Source organism: Perissodus microlepis, chromosome 7, assembly GCF_051167445.1.
Source record: "Perissodus microlepis isolate ML-2025 ecotype Zambia chromosome 7, ASM5116744v1, whole genome shotgun sequence".
NCBI classification, from domain to species: domain Eukaryota; kingdom Metazoa; phylum Chordata; class Actinopteri; order Cichliformes; family Cichlidae; genus Perissodus; species Perissodus microlepis.
The window spans coordinates 5,374,069-5,391,978 of record NC_140467.1 but is presented as its reverse complement, the minus strand read 5'-3'; the positions used below and the strand labels follow the sequence as shown (position 1 = coordinate 5,391,978).

At 40.7% G+C, this 17,910-nt stretch overlaps 1 protein-coding gene across 1 annotated transcript in view; it reads right to left on the bottom strand.

Annotated features, from left to right (window-relative positions):
- abtb2b (ankyrin repeat and BTB (POZ) domain containing 2b) overlaps positions 1-17,910 on the bottom strand; it is a 40,912-nt gene that overhangs the window by 1,339 nt on the left and 21,663 nt on the right. The window contains exons 2-16 of the mRNA XM_084932972.1: positions 13,650-13,799; positions 10,829-11,039; positions 5,526-5,678; positions 4,991-5,156; positions 4,671-4,760; positions 4,375-4,476; positions 4,170-4,266; positions 2,716-2,851; positions 1,936-2,213; positions 1,678-1,856; positions 1,470-1,575; positions 988-1,090; positions 822-909; positions 656-724; positions 24-137 (exon numbers count right to left, since the gene is read on the bottom strand). Of these exons, the coding sequence (XP_084789098.1) occupies positions 24-137; positions 656-724; positions 822-909; positions 988-1,090; positions 1,470-1,575; positions 1,678-1,856; positions 1,936-2,213; positions 2,716-2,851; positions 4,170-4,266; positions 4,375-4,476; positions 4,671-4,760; positions 4,991-5,156; positions 5,526-5,678; positions 10,829-11,039; positions 13,650-13,799 (2,042 nt within the window). The remainder of the gene's footprint in view (positions 1-23; positions 138-655; positions 725-821; positions 910-987; positions 1,091-1,469; positions 1,576-1,677; positions 1,857-1,935; positions 2,214-2,715; positions 2,852-4,169; positions 4,267-4,374; positions 4,477-4,670; positions 4,761-4,990; positions 5,157-5,525; positions 5,679-10,828; positions 11,040-13,649; positions 13,800-17,910) is intronic.

Below are 17,910 nucleotides of genomic sequence, written 5' to 3'. Positions count from 1 at the left end.
CCAAGTCTATCAGTAATTGTTACCTTAGCAGTTTTGTAGATGCTGACTGCATTATCTAGGCTGATATGTTGAGAGCAGATGAGTTCACAATGTCTCTGTAGCGCCCCCAACTGGAACAAACTAGCAGCTGACAACAGCTGCAGGAGAAAACATGAACATTTTAATGGAGGAAAATAATGTCATGCATCCTTTCATTCTGTTTGCATACAAGCAATATTTAACTTTGTGTAACATTAATGGTGTAACATGTATTTGGAATTTTCTTTTGTTTTCAGTTCAAGAAGCTACGAATTGTCGATAAAAACTAATGAAAAAATGAAGAGAAAACGATTTTTAAATTGATAAATACACAAAAACACAGGACATATTTGAAAGCCCAGCTGGTGCACTTGTGATAAGGGTACTATATTTCAAAATCAAAGTAACAGCTTCATGCATAGAAAGGATTGGCCAGACAGGACGATTGAGCTCAATTGTTGCTATGAACACAAACTTGTCTATGTCAAGCTTGTAGCTAAACTTAAATTAAAAAAACAAAAAAAGAACAATCTCCACTGTCAGCAAGAATGAGTAATTCATGTGAAGATGTAGAACTAAAGCTGGGATTTCTAAGATACCAACCCTGAGACAGATTAATGCGATTAACAATTCTTACCTCTAGTAAGTCAGACACCTTCTTTTTCAGTGACTCAGTTCCTCCACAATACAGGTATGACATCATCATCTGTACAGAGGTTAGAGGTTTCTTTATGAGCAATTTGATCTAAATAATGTCTGTTTTGTCATATGCAACACATCTAAATAGGGAATGTGTTTCTTACCTGAAATATATTGTACTTGACATCGCTGATCTCAATCTCCTTATCGGAGCTTCCATCTGATCCACATGATGCCAGCAAAGACTTGAATCTAGAGCAAAATAAAACCCTTTAAGTAAGGTCTTATCAAAAAGCCTTATAATGCACTCTAGTACCTTTCTGCACTCACCGGTCAGAGGCAGTAACCAGAAGCACTCTGTGTGCGTAGAATGGTTTTCCCTCAACCACAAATGTCACATCTGACATCTCTTGGTTATTCAAAAAGTGTGGGTCTGTAGAAAAACATCAGCACATGCATAAAACCCATAACGTTCTAGTAACAGCAGAGTCATTCTGTACACATTACTGCTGATATGATTACCAAAACAAAAATATCAGACACTCTTTTACTAACTAATATTCATGAAAAAATCTAATTTACAGCCCAAGTGTTACATTTGTGTTGTTTTAGGGTTTGTATCACTGTATAAGGAATCTGTTGACGGTGACTTTAGGCTTAAGAAAACTGTATTTAAGGATTTACTGGTGTTTTAGATGTCAAAATGACTAATTATCACTAGCCAATACTGAAATCGGTGCCAGTAAAAGGCTATCCTCTTGGAACTCCGAGCATGTATATCCATATACTCTAAAGGATCATAGTTTCCTTACCCAACTGTGCTGAAAGAGTTGCCTTCATCTCAGGGATGGCTGGGAGGGGTGCTGGGCCAAAACAGTGACTAAAAATAGCTGCCAACTGCTGTGTAATGGCATCACTCTGAAGGAAAGTAATAGAACGAGAAGAAGAGAAATGTATAATTAAATCTGTTTAACACTGAAAAAGTGTGAAAATCATACTCATGATCGCGTTTGACTGTACCTTTGTGGTGCGCAAAATATTGAACATAAGGGGCAGGCCTGTGGTGACCAGTTCCTCACAGTAGTCCTCCTCTTTGATTGTGGTAAAGTCTTTGAGGAGGGAGAGGGTGACCCCTGTCCTGGACTGCTGCTGGGCGCAGCGAAGAGATTCCAGCCACACGTGTAGTTTCCATGGCACGCCTGGTTAAATAGAAAGGATTTATTATTTGGTTCTATAAACTGGAAAAGTAGGCACATCCTCTTGCCATTTGAAAAGTACCCATAGCATGCAGCTCCATGGTGACGTCCAGGTAGCCATGCTCGGCGCTGTAGTAGCTGGCCTCTTGTAGAGCCTTCATCCTGGCTTTGCAGAGCCTTGGTATGCCCACTTCTGGCATCGGCAGGGGACCATTGGAAGAGTTAGGAAGAGGGGAAAGATGGACGAAAGGGCAGATCCCAGCCGTCTCATCTTCAACCCCCTCAGCCAGGATCTCCTCCAGAGACAGGACATCGTCTTTGACTTGCTGCGGCTGAGTCAGTAGCTTTCTCAGCACGTTCCTGACAAGATAAATAGGAAGTAGAATGAGGACAGAAAGAGGGCATGCAAGGAAGGAAACAAGAAAAGAAAGTTAGAAGGTGGAGGATCATTAATTTCTGCCAAAATGGCAACATGTACTTCCAATTCTGCAACCCTGGAGTCTCCTCTCTCATTACATAATCTATCACCCTCACTGAGCAATGTAAAGTGTTGAGTCTACATCGTGTTCACACAGACAGAGTGAACAGGTGGAGAAGTTTACACCACCAGCTGGTCTTCAGAAACAAATTGACTCTGAATAGAATGACACCTTAAACTTTCCTTTCACACTACAAAACCTTCAAGCTCTTCCTAAATCACACGATAAAACGTTTGAATCTATCCTCACAGCACAAACTCTAACTCTAGTCATGTGTAATATAAAGCTGACAGATGCATTATTTCTGTGCTATGTGTGCAAATGTTTACAGTTGGTCTTCCAGTACTAGTTTTCAGCATATGTTCAGACTGGGGGATACATACCTGTGTCCATGTGCAGCAGCATGACTGAAGCAGTTCATGTCCTCATAGAGGGATGATGTAAGGGCGTTTCCACCATGGTTCTTTGATAAGGGGTCAGCGCCTCGTGCCAGTAGCAAACTCACCATCTCATAGTTGCCTGGGAAGCACAAATAGATAAATATTTCCACTTTGTTCATAAACTTACAGATAATTTATTATCCTTGTGCTTATTTTTCCCCACTTGTCCAGTGTACTTGATTTTCCACCATCATTCATCATTCCCAAAATTTCAACATTTTTGTTTGTTACTGGTTTAGGCCCACTTTAAACATTTATACACCACAAACATAAATGAAAATTTATCACATTTCATTTGGCATATTTAAACAGCCAACACATTCATTGCAGGCACTATTTACACACTGTCACTGCTGCTATGAAGAGCGTGTGTTTTCTTTACTCAAGCTACATGTTGCTTTCAGATGATCCCACAGAGGAATGCAGGCCACAAACTACTAAACAACCACAAGCGGCACACTGCTGCTGTCACTGCCCCTTCATTCACTCTCTCATTTCCTCATTCCTCCTGCTGAGTCACAAGTTAATCCAAGTGTTACTCTAGGTGGTCTTTGGAACTAGCAGTCTGTTAGTTACAAATAACCAATAAAGTTATTATTACCGCTTTTAATAAAGGTGATAGACAAGCTGTACAACAAAATCTTTTCCTTTGTCAAACCTTCCTACTAGGGGTGGGGGAAAAAAATCGATACTGTGTAGTATCATGATATTTTGTTTGCTAATAATGTATCGATACAGGGACAGCAGAAATCGATATTTTGTTACAAAAAAAGTTTTTGTGGACTGGAACTCTGACTTCAGAGCATGTTGATCAGCTCCTTTTTCTGAGCAAGAATCCTGACATTCCTTCACTGTCCAAATGTGTTTAACTTGTTTTTTGGCAGCAATAATTATTTTAATTTAAGACATGTTTTATTTTAATTAAGTTTAAAACTTTTTTATTTAATGTAAAATTATATTTTGTTTTAATTTACTTTCAAATTCTTCAGTTGCTGAATGGGCTGCATAGTTTTCATAAATTGCATAGTTCAGAATAGCTATAATTGTACCAGATGGTTGCATTCAGTTAAGTTGGACTAGACTGTAATACAAACCGTTCAGTTTGTCAACAATAAAACTGACTGAAATGAGAGAAAGACTGAGTGTGAGACTTTGATATTAGATCAAATGAATATTGATAAAGTTTACCTTTATGTACAGAATCTGAATATCGCAAAATATTTAAAAAAATTGCAATAATATCGTATCGTGGGATGTATGGTGATTCCCACCTCTACTTCCTACTGACTTTTCGCCTCTATAATTACACAGTAAGTGGTAATTTAGTGGCCATAACACAGACCCACTGTGAGATGGACACCACTCTAACATCAGCTGTTCCTTGTGTGTTTGCCCACCTGCTGCTGAAGCCAGCTGCAGTGGAGTGTCTGCTGTACTCTCCTGTCCATTGCGGACTGCAGCCCCCTCCACATTGGCTCCTGCATCCAAAAGAAGCTGCAAAGGCACATTACCTCTGTTATATTAAACAATATTTGACATCTTGTAAGGGTCATTGTGACATAAACAAGCAACATGTAGCTTGTTTATGCATGTGTTTCGGACCTGCACCACAGAAATGTGTCCATGCAACACTGCAAAGGTGAGGGCTGCCCAGTGTCGACTATCGGGATGCACAGAGGGGTGCTTGGGGGAGCAGGGTGGTACCTGGCAACACAGATTAAATCAGTATTACACACCAAGATCACAAACACACGCACACTGAGAAAACATTACATTCATAAGAGCCTCTTACATGCTTTAATAATGGAAACTTTTCCTGTTTATAGATGTAAAGGGATACAAAATGTGCTTAAATTAAGACAGATTTGACCACATTGGAAATACTTAAGCATATTTACCGCCACGTCAAGGTTGGCCCCAGCATCAATCAGCATCTGGACGAGGGCTTCGTCTCCAGCTGCGCAGGCGTACATCAGAGGGGTCATACCCTGTAATGAAAACAAGAGTAGAAGCAAATGCATGAAGCTTTGAACAAGTTATAACACAAAGCTATGTTTCCATCACTTCTAAGGATATTTCATGGACTTACAGCAATTTCCTTGAGATTTATCGTATTGTATAAGGGGCCTGCTTTGTGTCCCCAAATGAGAGGTGGTTTGCTCGAGTTAACGGCTTACATTTATATCTCCACAACATAAATTAAGTAAAATTTAAATACCTGGTCATCCATACTGTTCACCCCATCTGGTCCCAGTAGATCGATTGCTTGGCCAATAAGATCTGTGCGACCGCAGTTGAGCATCCGAAAACCCAAATCAAGGTGGAACTTATCAGAGGCAGCTTTGGAGTCGAGACGCTTGAAGGAGCTGAAGCAACACTCAGGCCTGAAAAAAAATTAAAGTGAATAAATAACCAGTTACCAATTAATTTCTGAGAGCTGATGGCTAATTTATTAGGATCTACTCGGTCGCTTTTCTAAGATGCTTGTTTTATGCACCTTGTGGCTTACATATGTTAATGATGCTTTCTATAGAAAGAAGTAAAGTTAATGAGCCACACAATAGTTAACAAACATTAATTTACCGCATACAATCATTTGCTAAATACAAATGATTAAACGACAGACGTCCAGCTCAAATAAAACATCAGTCTTAGTTTTTCTTTTTCCTGAAATTATTAGTAAGGTTTGTATTTATATTTTAAGCACTTTCATCCCAGCAGAGCGAGTGAGGTGAATGAGTGTTCTCACTTACTTCAGTTGTCTCGGCTCACAGTCCAATCCTGGAAGGAGAAGCCTCGCCGTCTGTCTGACATCATCGCTGTCCACTAATAAACTCCTGCGATGCTCGGCATGAACTATGGCCACCCTCATCCACTCCATTAAAGGTGGCAGCAACAGAAAAGGCCTATGAGCAAAAAAAGAGAAATCATTCACCTTCTGTTTGCTTTGGTCCAATTATTACTGGTTATGATAATGAGTACCACTCACTGCTGGAAAACAGACATTAGTATTTCCCTGTATGTACACAGAAAGTGATCTTGTAAACCAGTAAATTCAAATCTTTATTGAACTGAGCCAGTAAAAGATGAGGCTCTGTGAAAGACTAGATGACTTTGAGTGTAAACTTAAACACTCATAATTCAGTCATTTTGGGAATTAACTCATAGACTGTCTTCAGCCAGATGATTTACAACATCACCAACCCACATTCATTTCACAGCACGAGTCATCTTTCCTAATCTCAGCTGGCATTCTCGCTGATGTCATCCCTCTAAGGCTCAAGAAACAGATGTTTCTATATGACTATATCGCCAGAGTTGGGAGTTCGCCTTGTAATCAGAACGTTGCCGGTTCGAGCCCCGGCTTGGACAGTCTCGGTCGTTGTGTCCTTGGGCAAGACACTTCACCGGTTGCCTACTGGTTTTGGTCAGAGGGCCCGGTGGCGCCAGTGTCCGGCAGCCTCGCCTCTGTCAGTGCGCCCCAGGGTGGCTGTGGCTACAATGTAGCTTGCCATCACCAGTGGGTGGATGACTGGTTGCGTAAAGCGCTTTGGGGTCCTTAGGGACTAGTAAAGCGCTATACAAATCTATATTCACACATTTCATGTCTTTGCGGTCATGTAAAAATACAAGATAGCGGCTACTTATGTTTAACCAAGATCTTCAACAAAAACAGAAAGAATCACCTGAAATTAAAAATTGTGACCTAAAGCTGAAGTAACAGTGTGTTGTTATTCCTGAAGAAGTATATGTGGGGGGGGGAACCACGAGGACACAACATTTGGTCTGCTGTCATGTTTGTGAACGTGGCACTTTGAAAGTCATTGTTTGATTGCCGTCTTTGCATTTGTCCTTTTATAGTCTAGCTTGTTATCTCTTATCAGTCCCTTCTCGTCTGCGCCTCTCTCCCACCATATGTGAATAGAATGTGTTTGTGAACAATGACAAATTAGCAGGAATGTGACTGCTGTTTGCTTTTGATCATATGAAGCCTCATTTAAGAGCCGTTAATGATTGTTTGACCAACGTCTCTGTGTTATTAGACTGCCTTTCTCATGCTGAGACATTGTTTTTTATCAGTGGCCATTCCTTTGTTCTTGGAAAATGAAAGACTTACATAATGAATATCCATGGTAGCAAAAGCATGGGCAGTATACAAGAACACAGATTATAGTTACTGTCAGTAGCACTGCTGTGCCATTTACTCTCCTTACTGTGCTTACTTTAAAAAGCAGTAGGAGGCTTCCTATAGCAAAGAACCTTCTGCACAAGAGCACTCATTCATCACGGGTTTGTTAATAATGCATATTGCAAAATGGCTCTCCTCCTCACAATTGATGTGGAGCTTTTAAAACATGAACCTGATATAACATAAATTGAACAAACAGCTGCATGCCAAGTTACATAAATAATAAAGCTTTTCTTAGCTAGACTGTATGAAATTAGTGGTTAATAATGAAGCCATGCATGTTTGATAATTAACACTGTTCTGCAGTCTAATCTTTAATAACTTTTTTTTTTGCTGACATTTGAGGCCTTAACTGAATTTTGGGTATCTGCAGCTCCTCTGCTGTCAGCTCTTCAAGTCTTTTTCTCGAGCTATTCTCTCAGATGTTGCCTCAGTACTTTATCAGTAGCTAGTCAGTCAAAGGGAGGAGCTTCTGCTGTCACCCAGGCGTGACAGTTAACAAGCAGACAAGGGGATCAAGGGGAGGAGGGATGATTAAGTGTGACTGGTAGGTGCATATAATGAAGGTTTTAAGTGTTTGGGAGATAGCAGGTGGGGTATGTCGAAATGAAGACGGGGGTTGGGCGGTAGTCTGTGGGTAGTTCAGGGGGTGCAGAGTGATAAGAATGTCACGTTTCTGAGGATGGGCTCAATGGGCTTGGGAATCAATGTTTATTTCTCCCTTAATGGCCTCCACTCAACACAAATTGGGCTGTGTGAGTGTGTCTGTTCATTTGTGTGTGGCTTCCTGAATGTCATAGGTATCCACCCTACTACTTGACTGCACGCCTGCAATCAGACACTAACTAGAGCCAACTTTGCTACAGTTATTATCCATATTTATCCAGATTTTCCCCCTATGTCCTTCCTTTTGTCAGTCAGACAACAATAAAGGTAGAGTTTTTCTATTAATAATGGACAATAGTGTTTGACAAGATATTTAGCTGCATTCTTATACCAATTAGCCAGACATGTAGTGCTGACAGATGCACACTTATAATGTCCCATCCTATCTCTCCTATAGGACCAATCTCCTTTTTTTTTTTTAACATACGCCTTCCTTTTGACCCTCGTATGTGCCCGGGTTATGCCCCTCAGCCTGAAACGCAAACTTTAGCTTCATCAGAGTCTCTGCAACATCAAAAGCCACAGAGCCTGTTAAGACCGAAACCAGATAGTGCCTCTGGCTAGCTTACTGACCTCTCATACTAAGGCTTCATACAGAGAACAGCAGGATATAGAAGCACCAACATACATACACAAACTCTCCAACACGTGAGCATGTAAACGTTAGCTTTGATTCATGGTGCGTTGCTTACCACCATCTGGTAGGTCATAAAGACAGTGAGCTCAAATCATGGTCAGGTGTGTTCGAACGCCGACCTGTCCAAAATGAAAAGCAAAGTCTTTTCTACCTAGGAGGCAAAAATCACACACGCTACACTGGCCCCATGTGTCTTATAAAACCTATAACCCGAAAGGAACTTAAATCAGCTTTTAAAGCGGACCTCATCACAATTTGCCAAAGGGTCAAGGTTAACCACTGATCTTCTTTCAGATTGCAATCGTAAAGGCTCAGATATGAATGGAGACATAACCATATCTGATGTAAATGCAGTTAGAAGTAAGCTCCATTATTAAAATCATCTCTTTTCCTTTAGGAAGCAGAGGAGTAGGGAATGTTGGAAGTGCTGCTTTTTAGTGAAGTTGCAATAATAGTAAAAAACAAAAAAAGTTAATTGTTTTTGATCAACTTTTTTCTGTATGTTTAAATAGTGGAGTGTGAAAATAAGACAATAATATCTGCCCTCCCACGCTTTAAGCGCCCTCTTACTCCAAAACAAGATTATTACTCACAACTAAGCACCAGCTTTAAAAGGATCAAAACAAAGAGGGTTTCTCTTGTACTCTCAAGGATTCGGCAATAAGGCTCTCACCAGGCTCCCTCTAATGTCTGACGATGTGGCCCACACAGATCTGGTGGTTTTGGGTTTCCACCAAAGGTTTTACACAGCTCTTAATAGAGGCTGAGCCAGATAGAGGGAGAGGCCCACTGGAGGAGAGAAGCCTGTATCATTACCAGGCACTCGTATTGTAATCACTACCAGGTTTTCACACCACCTGAGTGTGTTCTCTAACATTCACAGACACGCAGTCACAAAGAGATAGGAATATGAACATGCAGAAAGGCAAACCTGTGTGCAGCAGCTGTCAAGAAAGAAAAAAAAGCATAAAGTATGATGGGATGCCAAACTGTTTTATCCTGGACACATAAACTAGGCTGATATACATCCAGCATTAAAAACATCTGAGGATTTATAACAACAGCCAGGTGAAAGAAACGGGTGTATATTTGCTGTTGTGTTCACTTTGAAGCTAACGGGGACTTTGTCTCACATGCACTTAGTCTGCTTTTTATTAAATGCAGAGGAGGCAGCTGGGTTTATTTCCATACAGACGTGTAATAAAGGGAAGACAAGGTGGGTATTTTTGGTGATTTCACTGTGAAAACATTCATGTAACTATGATCACCTGACAGATGCTATGCCTTCATCATAATCCTAACATGTGATTTTCATTATCAGCATTAAAGGGCAAAATCTCCTCAACAACATTAACTGATTTACGGCTGCAAACTGAACACTCACACCTTAGTGGGAGCGCCAGCACGTTTATATATGCTTATGTTACCTTTAGACATGCCTGTATAAATCAGTATAAAAAAATGTAATTAAGCCGCGAACACGTATTGCTGCCAGTTTTTACATTTCTGGCACAAAAACATAATTGAAGATTTCTTTCTGAGAGCAGACCTCATGTGTGTTGGCAGGCACAACTACTTTTGTCATGTTACCTTAACCGAAGGCACATAATCCATCACATTTATCTGAAGTGCTGAATATCACAGTATCAGAACTGCAAACCACTGTGAACAACAGTGATGTAATGCAATGTTTTCGAACGTTTTATCACATTTTTTGAGAATAGAGACGTGACTCGGTTGAGTGTTACTCAACAGTTACTTCTGTAGAAAGCAAAAAAAGCAAGAAACGCTGTAATTTCCCAGAGACACCTCCAAGCATACGGAAGGGGTTGGTATGGGAGGTTTGTAGATAAAGCCACAACTTTTAAATAAAAAACGAGTGGAATGTGCTGCACTGTGTCCAGACTGAGCAAACATTTTCATTCCAAGAAACAACAGGAAATAAAGGGAACACAAAAACTGCCAGACTTTCTCAATGCAACTAAGGAAGATTGAGCAGACCCTAACAAAATTACAGACAATTTCCACCTCTTAAAATTCTTTTAATCACCAGTCTTCAGCCTAATTTACACTCTAAAGGTGCAAGTCACCCTTCTATCGCACTACTGCTGACACCTAGAAGCCTTTTCTTGCTTGTAATTCAACAACAGAAAGTTAACACTTAAATGAACAAAGGCTAATGGGATTAGGAAAAGGATGAAAGTGAAGTGTTGCCTGCAAAAAGCTTTTCACTTCATTGAGAACCCATTTGTTCATTTTTGAAGGTTTCAATTTGGGTTTGTTTATTTGCAGTGGCTACACTTCTGGCATTGACCGTATTTTGGTCAGCTTCATGGATCAAACCAAATCATTTGAAATTACAAATGTATTTAGGGAGATAAGCATCAAATGTATGAAAGGGAAAATCAGGAGTACCACTTATTTTCTGTGAAAGGGGAGGGGGGGGTCGAAAACAAAATGGAACAGGGTCAATGATTAAGATTAGATCTGTAATTTCACTGCCTATTTTGCACTCAGAGAGGGAGCATCTAAACTGCTTGTGTCCAGTCATGCATAATTCCCACCTCTCTTTGCTAAGTGCCATGCGTGGGGGATCCAGATTGGGATTCTCCATGGACTCCATTTGTGGGCAACGCAGGAAGTAGTAAAGGGTGTGGAGGGCGTCAGGCGACCAGGACACAGGCTGTTGAGGACGGGCGTGGCGGGCAGGGCTCAGCCCTGGACGTACTGAGCTCAGGCGCTGCATGTGGTGCATTGCACGGGACACCAAGTCACCTGGAACCACAGAAACATTGACAGTTAACAAGTCATATGCAATTTAAAAAACTGAAGGTTAAAAATGATTTTCCTGATTCTGTAGTGCAGTATGAAAAATCAGTTTATGGACATAAATGAGTGGCATATTAAAAACTGTTTACATTAAAAGCCCCGTGGGCTCTGAGTCAAACTGGATTCCCCCTCCAACCATGTCTCTAGTGGTATTTGTCATTAGCAAAGCCAGACGACCAGTCTAAATAGCCATTCACCCATGATCAAGGCTCTACTGAACCGTTTATGTAGTAGCAGAGTAGTTAAAAACCCTCTACCTTGAAAGTTATGTGTCAGTCACATGATAATAGCAATACTAACATCAAGTCTTTTCAGAAAGTAGAATATAGCGATTTGACAGCGAACACTTAAATGAAAGCTGTTTGTATAATGGTGCTCATCAGATGATTCATCAGTTTATACTCTAGCAGTGAACCATGCACAACTGAATAAAAGTACATTTTGCTTAAAGTATGTTCAGAGTGATATGCAAAAATTCTTTAAAAAACAAAAAGAGAGAGAGAGAGAGCCAGACCGACAGGAAAAGTGATCTTAGGCATTAAAGAAAGTGTAAAGTGGACAGTCGTCACAGGGACAGGGAAATGGAGGAGGGGCAGGGAGAGGCGGTGTGAACGAGGGAGCCCAGGATGAACTTGGGATCTTGTAACACTCATTTAGCATAATTACCCCCGGGTAAAAAAGACAGCACATCAGCTAAGGGTGAAGAATTCAACAGTGCGAGTGTGTTTGTGTGTCAGCATTAAGAGGTTTGGGGTACTTCTAGGGGATTAGGCTGGGTAACCCTCCCAAAACAGACCCCACTTAAAGCTGAAGGGCCCCCTTTGTGATAACCACCACCAGCAGTTGCTCCAGGAGGTCTCGTAGGAATTATTGGCCATGATGGAGAGCCTCTCCTTTCCAGAATATATTGTGCCTTGAAGCAAAACTGAGCTCCAGGGGTCAGATGCCTATGAATAACTCCACTCTTAGATTACAGATATATTGGAGACTTTGTGAAAGCTGCATTTTCCCATAGCCAGTGTGTTTATTATGCTGCTTCCCCTACAATTTTGGCCATATAGTTGAAATGTGCTGTAGCCTACTATCAGTTATCCACCATGTTTGTGTATGGTGTGTGTTTGTGTGTCTGGCCAAGTCCAGTTGAGTGATCAAGTAAAGCCGGGCAGCTTGGTACAGATGCTCCTGTGTCTGCCTGGTGTCTTGGGCTAGGATCAGAGTGCCAAACCCACCGTGTTTTTGCTGCGTGTATGTGAATTAGCGGACACAAGCCTGTGTGTGTTTCTAGGTGTGAATTGGTCTGGATATCAGCCCTGCCCAGAACAGCACAAATTCACCCCACCAGAGAGATGTTGCACAAAGAGACTACTGAGAGAAAGAGTGTGTCTTTGTCTGAGTGCATGTGTATACTTTCTTAATGCCTCACTAACTTCAGCGGTGTATGAACCGTGGCCTTGTGCTTTAGGAACAAACAGCAAAGTGTTAGCTCATTTAGAGAAGGAAATGTATCCCTGCTCCGTCCAACTCTAATATCCACGTTTCCTCTGTGCATGCCCCAAAACTCTCAATCTTCACCTCTCTACCTCTCCATCATTTCCTCCTGACTCTCCACACCTCTAAACCCACTCGCTCCTTAAATTGAATCCTCTGCCTTACCAACTTCCATCTCTCAAACTAACTCTATTCCTGTTTTTATCTTACTTGTTATTCCTACCCCTCATTGCCGCCAACTCCCTCGCAGCCTGCAGTTTGAACAGACCACACGTACTGTAGAGTACAGTAAAGCTGTGTGCCTGCATGACTCTGTGTTTACCATCCACGATGCGTATGAATGTCTAGAGCTGTCTATGTTTAAACAAAGAATCCGTCCAATCATTCAAGGTCTAATACCTAATGGACAAATAAGTACCAGGCTTTTAAGCAGCTTTATACTTTCTATTACTACATCAATCCAAAGGAAAACATCAGAAGAAAAGAGGGATGCAATTGTATTCAGACTGACAGCAGGCTGTAATAAAGTCAATAAAGTCTGAGGTATGCTGACACAGTCCAAGTGTTGCATTGTGGACCAACTTCACTGAAAAAAGACTGTGTACTGCTTTGCAAACAAATTACAGATGACAAATGTACAATCTGAGGCACTGTGACTTTACTCTCCAGAGCTCCATGTGTAGATAAACAGATCCGCTGTTTATTTTTAGAAGAGCCAGCATTAGATGTCTTGCAGATTCAGGCACACAATGAGACTCGGGACAGAAAGTGATAATTATATGTTATCTTTGCTTTCTACTTTGCTGTCTGAAATATTATTTTCTGTTGAATTAAAAAATAAAAGGTTATGTGTCTTTAAGAGAAGAGCAAGAAAAAAGCATTTGTGGTCAAGCACCAACATTTTTTTAAAGTCAGGACATTTTATTATTTCTGGGAACTGGTACTTGTCTTTTCTGGCAAGGATACTGTGTAGCTTCACCGCTCAGAGGAATTTAATCAATTAAAACATAATGTGAAAAAATGCTTCTAATCAGGACCACACACACTATTTACAATATGTATACTCACTGAGTTCAGAGATGCTGCCTACACAGGTAGCCAGCAGTGACTGTTCCAGTGTCCTCAGCTCCAGCTGGGCATAAGCATCCTCCCTGCTGTCCACAGACGACTGTTGGTTCTCTGTGTAGGGACTGAAATGGGCTGGGAGGGACAAAACACCTACAGGCACAAAGGAACAGATATTTAGATATGATATGAATCATTTAAATCAACGTCCAAAACTTCTGAAATATCCATCAGGACTGCTGTTGTAGAAATCCCTACACGACTGGTATTTGCTCACTGCAGCCGTGGTAATCCTTATAACATGTAATCCACACCACTGAGGGCAACCAAACACACAAGGGAATCTGAGCCTTGCTCTCAGCACATTCAGGAAAGTAAACAGAGCACATAGTGACATGAGGCTAATGCAAACAAAACCAATCAAAACTGTATTAGACACATGTTGAGTAAAACCAAAACAAAGTTATGAATTTTGTGTTATTCCAAATACTTGCCTTTAACATTACTAACATGTGATTATTTTAACACCGCAGAAAAGACATATGTTGTATGTCTGTAAAAGAATAAGGGTTGCAAAGTTAGTAGATGCATGATGTTGAGGCTGATTTGTCTGATGTATGAAGTAACAGTAAGTGAGACAGAGGTATACTGGTAGATAAGGATAAAAAATTATGGTAGCACAGATGGCAACCTTCATTATAACCCAGGGGTAGGCAACTCCAGGCCTCGAGTGCCGGTGTCCTGCAGGTTTTAGATCGCACCCTGGGTTAACACACCTGAATCAAATGATTAGTTCATTACCAGGCCTCTGGAGAACTTCAGAAATGCTGAGGAGTCATTTAGCCCTTTAAATCAGCTGTGATGGATCATGGACACATCTAAAACCTGCAGGACACCGGCACTCGAGGCCTGGAGTTGCCTACCCCTGTTATAACCCATACAGCGGACGTGCTTAGCAGCACTTGCTAAATACATCCTTTATAGTTTTAGATTTTATCATGCAAAAAGAGGAAGTGAAAAAAACACAACTAATCGCGAAACATCTTAATTGAAATACATAAGCAAACATTATAACATGGTTGTTTCCAGCACATTAAAATAATACAATTTCACGAGTTGTGAGACAAAATTCATAATTGTACTAAATTATGAGGCACAGCTACTGATGAAACTATGGCCAATCATGAACACATTTGGCATTTCCTCTTTGAATAAACACAGACTCAGTTAGTCCAACCCAACCATCTCCAACAGTTTGAATATGTAATGTTACAAAAAAAAACAAAACCTGGTTGTCAGATGAGCAGGCAAGGAGATACAATCATTTCTTGCATAACAACATAATGTCCTGTTCTTCTACTGCTCTAATTGCTGTGTTCCAACTAAAACGGATAACAGTAGCGACCACTCAAAGTAAGAACACAGAGTGGCCTTTTCTGTCTTTCAGAAAAGATCTCGTGGGTAAAGCTCCCAGCTTAATTAGTTTTGCCTGGTTTGTTTTTAGTTTTGTTGGTTGAAAGCCGAGGTAGCTACTGTGCATCTAATTGATCTGAATACAGTTAGCTGCCCAAAAGTTAACCTTTATTTTGTCTTCTGAATATGAAGCAAGCTTTCTGCCAAGCCAGAGGAAATAAGGGGGGGTGGCCGAGGATGAAAAAGAGAAATGGAAAAGAGGAAAGATGATCAGAGCAGGTTTGTGATTTATTTATGAAGCCAGAGGAAAAAAAGCTGCATCATCTTAAACTCTCCCTTCTCTCCCAAAAGGGAAAACATGGGCTACCGTCCCTAAAATGACATTCCCATGTGCTTCCGGCAAGTGCTGTGTTCTCACTGGAATCAGAGGGGGAAAAACTGCTGAAACATGTTGAAAAAAAATCCCATCATTTTACACTACAGCCTCTTCCTTTTAGTGATACATGCCAGCAAGAGATAACGATACTTTTACTGCCGACAGAATCAAGGAAGGCAAAGGAGGAATGTTGAAAGAACACCAAGGGAAACCACACATACATTTTTGGATATATACTTTTGTTTTAAAGCCTTCAGATACACCAAAATGCCTGTGTATAATATATGAACTGATAAGAGTTCTTCAGTATATTTCATATTTTTGAAATGATGTAAACACATATGAAAAATATGGCAGGCTTCATACTCACAATCTTGTTTCTGGTCTTTCATATAAGTATAGACAAGAGGCAACAGAGGCCTTTGAAAGTGACACACAACTACCACAAGCCATCTTTGGAGGTAAACTGTTGGAAGAATAAGATAGGGGCATTGTCTCAAGATGTCCTTTCTCCCATATAGCACCTAACTGAAGATAATCTACTTCAAAGGGCTTCGCACTACAGGAAACACTTTGTTTGGTTTAAGTGATGGTTCTGCCTGGATGGAGCGTGCAAGAGAAACAAGAAACATTGCTCTCTGTGAATTCACTGGACAATTACTTGTGTCTCACATATCAACACAATTAAAGATTACAGGGTAAAGGGTTAAGGTTATAGGGTGTTCAGTGTCTGATCTGACTGCATCTGACATTTGCTTTTCCATCAACTAATGTCTAGAAATATTGAAGGGGTGCAGTGAATGTGTGAAAACCATGTAGGTGTCAGCGCCAATGGGTGGAGTTCATCAAAGACTAAATAACTTTGACATGTGATCATGACTGATTCTAAATATGCTGCCTCATTGATAGAAATCTGTGCCAGAGTCACAGTGTGTTTCAGTAAGTACTGTATTGCACTGAGTCTCTGCCCAAACAGGTTAGCAGGATTTGTTCTTATTATACTGCATGATTTATGACTGAGACGAGTCCCCCGCCCAGACAGTAGCAGTCACCTCAGTGCAATTTGTAATCAGGGGGACCTGACAGCTTGAATATCTAAAGGTGTTAGCACTGGATTACTCAACACAGGGTACATGATACACTGACTTCTGCCAAAGGGAAAATCTAGTCTCTCTCTCTCGTACTTTCTCTGCACCATCTGACTTGTATTATATGTGCTGACTCCCCATTCCAGCACAATAGAAACGGCTGGCTGTGGCAGACTACTACTGCTACATGCCACACAAACAAATTATACACAAGCTTCAACTCATTCCTAATCACGGATGAGCACAAACACACCAATACACTGTCATCTGTCCAGATAAAAGTGTGCAAATGTGCATTATGTGCAACTTCAGCTATGATTTTATATAGAAAGGCCTCATGGGAATTTAGTGGGTTTCTACAGTATTTTACAAAGGCCTTTGGCAATCTTTCCAAGGAAAGTTGAGGGAAGTTTGTTAAAACACATGCTGCATACATATGAGACAGGAGTCTGATGATTTCAGTTTCTCTTCCTCTGTAGATGGAACACACCTCAGGTGCTTTACTGTGTGTACACAGTCATGCTGTGTGGACACTATAGCCACAGTGGCCTCAATGTCAGAGTAGTATGCTGTTTGTCATGTGCAATTAGAAGAACTCATTCAAATATAGCTTAGTTCAAGCTGTAAAAGCAATTTTGAAAGATCTGTCTTGTTACTGTGGGTGAGTAAAAATATGAATATGAAGGTGCAAGACTTGTCTTTAGAAATGAGCAGTGCTATAAAAGTTAACAGTTATTTTGACTCCCTGTAGTTGGATTTATTAACAAAAAAGTCAAATTGATGTTATTTCTTTCCTCAAAATCTTAACTTAAAAAGAGAAACCCATTACTAACATCGACCTGGTTTCAGTTGTGAAGCGTACCAGCCTCAAACTGAAAAACTGAAGCTCTTTAAACACGATGCTTGTTGACCTTTCAAGAATATTAAGCCTATATTAGCATGTTGCAAGAAGATCTGAAGCAGAATCTTTAAAAATGTTGACACAGCTTCAATTTATTCTGTAATATTTCAAAGCTGTGGCAAATGGTTAAAACCACTTAGTGTTTCTCACAGTCCCACCCCGTTGCTTGCCTCACCCTGAACCTGAGCCTGCGTCATTTGGGCCTGATGTAGGTCTGAAAGCCAACCAGGGCCTGTCTCCACCACCACTAAATAATATGAGTACCAGCAGCTCCAGTACTATGTGAATTATTTTTCTCTGGGAGAAGCAGAGGATAAGATGACAGGATGAGGGCAGGGAGGAAAGGGACTTAGGTCGCAGAGCTTTATAGGAAGACAAATGAGTCATGTAGAAAAAAAAAAGAATATAACTGAAGAGGAACTGGGAGGAAAGGCAGGAATATCTGAGACTATGAAGAGAGTGAGGCACGGGAAGAGAAGTGACACA